Source organism: Pezoporus wallicus, unplaced genomic scaffold, assembly GCF_028554395.1.
Source record: "Pezoporus wallicus isolate ANWC-B61680 ecotype Strahan unplaced genomic scaffold, APGP_CSIRO_Pwel_v1 scaffold_11491, whole genome shotgun sequence".
Classification (NCBI taxonomy): Eukaryota; Metazoa; Chordata; class Aves; order Psittaciformes; family Psittacidae; genus Pezoporus; species Pezoporus wallicus.
In genome coordinates, this window is record NW_026642649.1 from 9,369,169 (window position 1) to 9,377,490 (window position 8,322).

The following is an 8,322-nucleotide window of genomic DNA, read 5'->3' on the forward strand; positions in this document are numbered from 1 at the left end:
ATTGTTTAAGCTGCTAAGCCTCTACATAACTAAAACCAACAAGTAGGATAAGTGTTAGTTAACACATCTACACCAACACCTCCCTTGCAGAATTTCTGGGATAGACTTTTACCCATCAGTCTGGACAGGATTATTCCTCCCACCACCCACTGACACAACACCCACAGGAGTTAAAACAGCAATGCAACGGTATCCGTGAGCTTCTACAGAGAGGGACTTCACAGAGACAATAACCTCAGTGTGCATGAACATTCCTACTTTCATGGGTAAATACATTCCTACACATTCCTTCAGGAAGGAAGGACAGAGATTTAAGGTTTCTCTTATTTGCTAAAATCTCTCCTTTTGAAGTGCACTCACAAAAATAATACTAAAAACATCCACACAACAGTTACCCAACTGAGAAGCTCTAGCCAACTTGGCTTTTATTTAAGCAAATCTTGTATGACAGACTGTCGAGAGTGCTTGAATTTTATTTCAGGATAACACACTTTGCTGTTCATATGACATGTCCATTCTTCCGTTCTTTTAAGAAAAAAAATAGACACTTGGCTCCTTTGTAGTTATTTTTTCAGATGAAAGATATAAGAGGAGGACTACACTGCTCATTTTTTCCCAACCATTCAATTGCCAGTATTTCTGTCAGCATCTACGCTATAATTCTCAGCAATGAGAAACTGTATGTGTAGAAATATCAGTGCTAGTATTTCCAAAAGTGATGATCTGAATTTTGTGTAGCTATGTGGAAACCTTCATGGTGAGATTCTCACCCACATCTCACACCACCTACAGCAATTACCACAGGCCTCAGCTTACCTTAATACAGGGCACGAAAAAGCTTGACTTAAATATTCAGGCAGTTGCATTAGCTCCTAGGTTCTTCTAGACACACTATATGGGCCAAACGGAAGCTTAGGCACCTAAAAACTATTTGACAGTTTTGCAAGTTAAGGCTACCCAGCAAGTTACCTATCCATAACAATAAAACACCTTCTTTATTACCACTGCAGCACAAGCAGGGTCCTCTACCAAACTCAAGCAACTCTATAGAGCCTTCCCATCCTCCACCGAGCCTCTGTAACCCAGATCACCTCCACCCAGCACTTCCACAGCTTGCTGGGAAAAAAGCAAGCACTCAGTCTGAGAAATAAGCCACAAAGAGATACTCCAGTGCCCTCATTCAGGCTGAAAATAAACTCAGTTCATCATTAAGGGGGCAGACTGCTTGTTTAGCTTTACTTTTGCTCCCATCCCAAAGACACTGCATTAAAATCACCTTTAAGCTGAGACGGCCAAAGCTCCTGAGATGTCTGATGAAATAAAAGCAGAAAAATCTTGATATAGAGACCCCAAACAGACACCACTTTAAGGGCCTTCTCAAAGCCTTCCATAAAATTGAGAGCCATCTATGCACAAAAAACTGAAACAAAACTGAGTCCTGTGAGTGAAACCATGAGCCACGCTAGCAAGTGAGACCCCTGGCTATCTGAATGCTGAAATCACATGCCCCAGTAGTACAGGTCTACCAGACATCCAGGTTCCTGGTGGAAAGGGCATTTCAGGCAACTGCAGTTAATAATACCCTGCTACCTCCAAGAAGCCAAATTAATTTGGAACAGACAGATGAAGATCCAACAGCATTCATTTCTCCCTGCAAGAACTAAAAATTACCTGTCAAGTTATCCACCGTAAAAGTTCCTCATTTTAGCTCATGTTAAACTGCTCAACTGTGACTAAGTTGTGAGCAAAACTCATGGCATCCTTGGCTTTTAGCAATAATTTCTTCCCAGAGCAGAACTTCCTGGGTTCTGGGGTTGGAGATTTTTCTTCCAGCATAGGAAGTCTTTGTGGTTATGGTGGAAAACCCTCATCAAACAAGAAAACTCAGAATTAATATCCCTTTCCTACCACCACAGTGCTTTGGGCATTTCTGTAATTAGTGTATCTCAAGCTCTTCTGCAGAAAGGACTAGCACCCAGCACTGAGAGACAGCACCTCCTTACATGTAAACCCTCGTTTGACAGCGATGCCAGAAAACACAGGAACATCCTGCAACAAGTATTTTGGGTAATTTAACCAAGGCGAATATTAAGCATCAGTAAACTACTGTAAATTGCTCTGAGGGATTAAATGGCTTTCCCTCCCATGCCCTCCATTATCTGGATAACAGCCAAAGCCTCTTGCAGAACGCTGAATGAAAAATATATTCCTCAGCTCACGCTCTGTTAAATATTAACTAAGATCATGTTGAAGCTGCAAATAGATTTAAAATAACTGTAAAGCTATTTCAGATAATAGCCAGTACGGAAGTTAGTGCAGAAGACAGCAAAAGTTTCAAATACCAAAAACCTAAACAACCAGATATCTTCAATTCAGTTATTTAACTCCCCAGCATCCTGATTCCTTTAGAGTACAACTTAAAACAATTTGTAACACTTATTTACATAGCATCTCATTTTAAAAGGTATCCCAAGCACTTCCAAAACATGAAAAAAAAAAGAAGAAAATCCGTAAAACCAGATGTCAAAACAAACAGATTAAATGGAAGAATCAACCCACCCTCACAATTAAAACCAGTACAAAAGCTTAAATAACAGCAACACTGGCTAGATCCAAAGGGGATTTATGCAAACCACTCTTTTTCAGGCAGGCCGGATCTTTTTCAGCAGAATACACCTTAAGAGAGCAGAGACATCTAATCAAACAGATCCTGGAGGGGTGAAACCTTTCACACTCCAGGATGAACAAATCCCCTCTGGGAAATGCCGGTGCCTGTTTCATTTAATCAGCGTTTTGCCATTTGTGCTTTCTGAAGAGCAGAGTCAAGGAGCAATCACTGGCCAGGCTCTGAGCCAGGTTTACAGCCAGGGTAATGAGACACAGCCCGATTAACTTGAAAAGAGTTGCATTTATTTACATTAAATGGTGATTCTGATCGGAATGTTTTAATGGGATGATGCTGGATGACTTAGTGGGCAACATACCAGAAATCGTTCATTTATGTAGGTGGCATAAACATGTAGTAAATATAATTTTCATGAATTATACCCATTACCAAAACCAATAATTACACAGCCAGTGCTCCTGTTTCCACATATGTGTTTGGTGGTATGCTGTTCTTTTAAGAAATTCATTCATTTTCTGTCTAAACTGGTCCATCACAGAGACAACACAGCTCTCCACCCTTCCGACACCTTCAGCTAGACTGCCTTACGGGCTATATACATATAAGGCTGCACCTAAGACGACAAGCCCAGGGGTGCTCCCGAAGTCACCCCAGCACGTTGCCACTGCACGTGTCCTGGCAATGACTCGATGGCAACCCTGGCAGCGTGCCCATGATGGACCTTGTCCCAGGGTGGCCACCGATACCCCCAGCCCCAAGGGCAAACCAAAGACCGAGGGACAGCTCTCCACCAGAACGCATCTGTGGATCTGCCTGCTAGAAAAGGAGCTGCTTTCCCAGCCCCGTGACAGAACCGCGTGGCGCAACCCCCCCTCCAATTAATGTAAGATGCTATTTCACCCCCCCACCCCCCTTTTTTTTGCTGTTTTTTTTTTGTTTGTTTGTGCTTGTTTGTTGTCACTACCAAAGCCGCACGACCGAGGCTTTCGGAGAAGTTCAACCACGCTGCCACGGCTCCTCCCGAGCTGATGCCGCCGCACCTCTACCTCGCAACGCCCATTTTGCCCACGAAAGGGTACTTCAAATACAAGACGCACCCCGCATTTAACCCCGATGAAAGGAGCGTGCTCCGGGTCCCCCGGAGGGCCAGCCTGCCTGTTAGGAACGTTAGGGTGTTAAGAACCATCCCGTGCCTCTGCCTACAGGTCCCGCCTTACTCTCTTCGGGCACACCACAGATCATCTTCTGCTCCGGCAATAGAACATTAAACAGAAAGCAAAGCCAGGTCGCTGCCAAGAGCCGTAACCACCGCACCCGGGGAGGGAAGCCTCCCCCGGCACCAGAGCCGCCTTCTGCCCAGCCTGGCCCCTCCAATCCCGGAGCCAAGCCCGTTCCAGCAAGGACGTTCACCTCATATTCACCTCAAAACAAACACTACAGCACCACCCCCCGCACCCCAGGGCTAGGCACGGGCTGCCAGCTGCCCCTCCGTCAGCAGATCCCCTCGCCCCCCCCCCGGCCCACCTCACCTCCCACAGCAGCGAGAGCAGCAGCGCGACCCCGGTCTGGAAGCGGTTCATCTCTCCTCCTCCTGCTGCTCCTCCGGCGGTGGGCTCGTCCTGGCCGGCTCAAGGCGCTGTCAGCGACGCCATCCCGGGCGGGCAGTGGGGAAGCTCCGGGGACAGCCGAGGGGCAGCGAGCAGGACGGGCTGACACACAGCCCGGAGGAAGGGGCGGTGAGAAGCCCGCGAAGGGGGCAGAAAGACGAGGCGGGGCGGGGACGGAGGCGGGCTGACCCGCCGATCCCCTCAGCCGGAGCCTGGCGGGCAGCGCCGCGGCGAGGCGGAGGGCAGCGTGGTGCTGGGGCGGGCGGCACAAAGAGGCCGAGGGCGGGGAGAGGAGTCGGCCCGCCCCGGCACCGCCTGGCGCCTCGGAACGGGGGAGTGGGAGCGGTCCAGCGGACCCCTGCCGGGCCGTGGGGGGCGAGTAACGGACTCCTCTATGACGGGAGGGCGAACCGGGCCCTGGCCTCGCAGCCCGGCGGCCTGTGCCGGGAGGGGTCGTGCGGGGTCTCCGGGAGAGGGCAGCAGCCGGTCGGGGTGCCCCCCGTGCCGGCCCCGAGGTGGAGGAGCAGGCCCGTGTGGGCCTTGTGGAGCGCAGCGGGGCCAGTTGGAGGTGGAGAAAGATGATCGTCCCCTTCTGCTGTGCTCGTGAGACCCACCTGAGTGCGGTATCCAGCTCAAGGTCCCCAGCGCCAGACAGTCACCTGTTGGAGCAGGTCTAGAGGAGGCCGTGGAAATGGTCAGGGCACTGGAACAGGTTTTCTTCTTGTGAAGACAGAGTTGGGGTTGTTCAGCATGGAGAAAAGAAGGCTCATAGCAGCTTCCGATAGATGAAGGAGCTTGACAAGAGATCCGGAGATGGACATTTTACAAGGGCATGTCATGACAGGATAAGGGGGAATAGTTTTAACCTGACAGAGGAGAGATTCAGATTACACATCAGGAAGAAGTTCTTCCCTGTGAGGGTGCTGAGGCACTGGCACAGGGTGCCCAGAGAAGCTGTGGCTGCCCCATCCCTGGCAGTATTCAAGGCCAGGCCAGACGGGGCTTTGAGCAAGCTGCTCTAGTGGAAGGTGTCCCTGCCCATGCAGGGGGTTGGAACTGGATGAGCTTTAAGGTCCCTTCAACCCAAACCAGTCTGATTCTATATAAAGACACGAGCTGATCCATATTAGATGATGACACCCAGTGTACAGTGTGTCTTTTCCTATGTAAGAAAACATGACTTTTCAACTTGAACTATAAATAGAGACACGTGTGCGTAGTTGCATCATTCCGTCTTCACTGTTGGACAAAGTCATGGCTGTGACTTCTCCTTAGACATCTAGCAAATTCAGAGATGTGCTTGTCTGAAAAATACACCTCTCAACTTCAGACTGGTTGACATCGAATAGAGACAAAAAGAGATATCAAAACCAGGAAGGACTTGTACGGGCTACCTGTGAGTACATGATGTCACACAGTGTGCAAGAATGTGTTAGTTTAGTCACCTCATACACATATGACCTAGACCTGAGAAAAAGTATGATTAATGGATGATAAAAACTGCCAGCTGGAAGCCACTCCAGAACTCCCCCAAAGTTCACTGTATAGAAATAACAACCACCTGCTGACATTTCGCTGGGCAACATGGCATCAGGAGGCAGCAAGTTTCTCCCTTGAAGACTATAACAACAGGAAAGTGCTGAATGAAGGAGCTGTGTGTTGCAAGAATGTGCTAATCAGTTTTTAATAGATAGCCCACAAAAGGACAGTGGAAGGGTACACCTCCTTCAGGAATGCTGCTTGGAAAGGTCTGCATTCGGAGGGAAACAGGAGAAGGTAAGAGTTTCCTCCCTTATCTATTTTGGTATTCTCCTGAGGACTAAATAGCTAGCTGTCCTGTAAAGCAAGAGCAAGAGACCTCAATAAACTCCAGTCTCTCCTGAACTTAAAAAAACAGACTAAACACAGGTGCCCTGCTGTTGTAAGACTGGGAAGGGCTTGGAAAGGGAGGCTCAAAGCACTAGGACAAGGTGGGGGTGAAGGAAACATCTGGGCCATAACTATACCAGACACCTAGTCATGGGGCTCACTGCAGGAATTGGTGAACACCTTCTCTCTGGTCTAGGATTAGTCCTCAGACCTTTATAAGATGACGTAGGACTGTTACTATGCATACTGAAGAAATGAGGGACCAGGGTGGGAGCACACCCTCTCCTCTGAAGTGTCAAAGGTGCACCCTGCAGGCTGGGGGTCAAAGCCCATCCGTGCAGTTCCTGTTCCTGTCTACCAGGCTGATGCAGGCCCATCACAGAACCATAGAATGGTTTGGGTTGCAAGGGATCTTAAAGCTCATCCAGTTTCAACCCTACCATGGGCAGGGACACCTTCCACTAGACCAGTTTGCTCCAAGCCCCATCCAAACTGGCCTTGAACACTGCCAGGGATGGGGCAGCCACAGCTTCTCTGGGCACCCTGTGCTAGCACCTCAGCACCCTCACAGGGAAGAAATTCTGCCTAATGTCTAGTCTCAATCTCCCCTCTGTCAGTTTAAAGCCATTCTCCCTTGTCCTGTCACTACATGCACTTGTAAATAGTCCCTCTCCGAATTTATTTCAGGCCCCCACTAGGTACATACAAATAAAGTCAGGCATCATTTCAAAAAGGCTCCAATTCATAGAAATATTAGAAGGACATTTTTCAGAGCCCTGTCCTGGCACATGCCTTTATCACTAAACAACCTTCCCATTCCTAATTTCTGTGTTGTGTGACCCAGGAGATGGCATTTTGGAGACATAACCAAGACACGATGACTTCTCACAGAGAAGCCAAACAGCGTGACTCATGTAGGGAGACACCAAGTGAATCTGAATGTCAGTGCTGAGCACAGGTGCTCTGTGCCGCTGAGGGGCTGGTCTGACAGCCCAGAGATGGGCAGAAACCCTGATAGCACAAATTCTGGGATGACTGAGAGAGCACTAATGCATAAAGAAAAGGTAGGAGAGGAATCTGGGGTCTTGCAACATAAGACATCACTACCCATTGGAGGCCATCAGCACCTGCCCTTTCATCTGATGTCCCACTATCCAATACACCTAAGCAAGAGCCAGCTGTCAGATACATTTCAGTTAATCATTAACACATACATCACTAGCAAGTTTAGCTTGAGAACGCATTAGGTTTTTTTTTCCTCACAAAAAAAGGCAAGAAAGGAAAAAAAAATATATATAAACACTGTTTTTATCCAATAACAGATTAGCAAGAGTGAGATGGGAAGAGTGGGCTGGAAGAATAGGAAGCCACACAGCTTCCTAGCACATGGTTTATTATCCAGGCTAGATAAGGATATGGATATCCTATGCTATAAAATCCTTTCCAGGCCAAGAGATAAGCTGAAAAAGGAAAACCAGCTCCTGACCCAGGAATAAATGGTTTCATATTTCATTTCAGTCATATCTTTGCTCCTTTAAGTGATGTCTTCTTTCATTTCCGCCTAGCTTCAAGGAGCCATCGTCATCCCCAGGGAAAGCCCATTAGCTTTAATGGAGTTCGAGTACAAATGAACTTAGCCCAGCATGTGGCATTTTCTCAGCAAAAGTGCGAGTGGCAGCAGAGCCCCTTCAAGCTTGTCTAGGCAATAAACACTTTCACTCCACTGCACTGCAGCTCGGCAGCAAGGCATGGAGGGTGCACGCACTGTGCCAGTTTGATACAACACTGAAATGAGGTAAGGCTTTTGTTGGAGGCAAGGTCCCTAGGTAAAAAAAAACAGCCTCTTCCTTTCCATCCTGATTCCAGTCTTTCTTCAGATATGGCATTCAAAGAGCTTAATACACTATAGCCCCCAGAACCTGCACATATAAGCAAACATATATATTTGAAAAGAAAATAAAAAATAGTTCTAGGAGCAGTATCATAGAATGTTTAGGGTTGGAAAGGACCTTAAGATCATCTAGTTCCAACCCCTGCCATCAGCCGGGATTCCTCTCACTAGACCATGTCACCTAAGGCTCTGTCCAAACTGGCCTTGAACACTGCCAGGACATTCGTGACTTCTTTGAGCAGCCTGCTCCAGTGCCTCACAGTAAAGAACTTCTTCCTTATATCTAACCTAAACTTCCCCTGTTTAAGGTTGAACCCATTACCCCTTGT

The 8,322-nt window shown here is 47.8% G+C and overlaps 1 protein-coding gene across 1 annotated transcript in view; it reads right to left on the reverse strand.

Moving 5' to 3' along the window:
* Positions 1 to 4,415, reverse strand: part of VOPP1 (VOPP1 WW domain binding protein) — a 62,362-nt gene extending 57,947 nt beyond the window's left edge. The window contains exon 1 of the mRNA XM_057431282.1: positions 4,156 to 4,415. Coding sequence (XP_057287265.1) covers positions 4,156 to 4,206 — 51 coding nt within the window. The 5' untranslated portion in view covers positions 4,207 to 4,415. The remainder of the gene's footprint in view (positions 1 to 4,155) is intronic.
* Between the last annotated feature and the right edge of the window lie 3,907 nt (positions 4,416 to 8,322).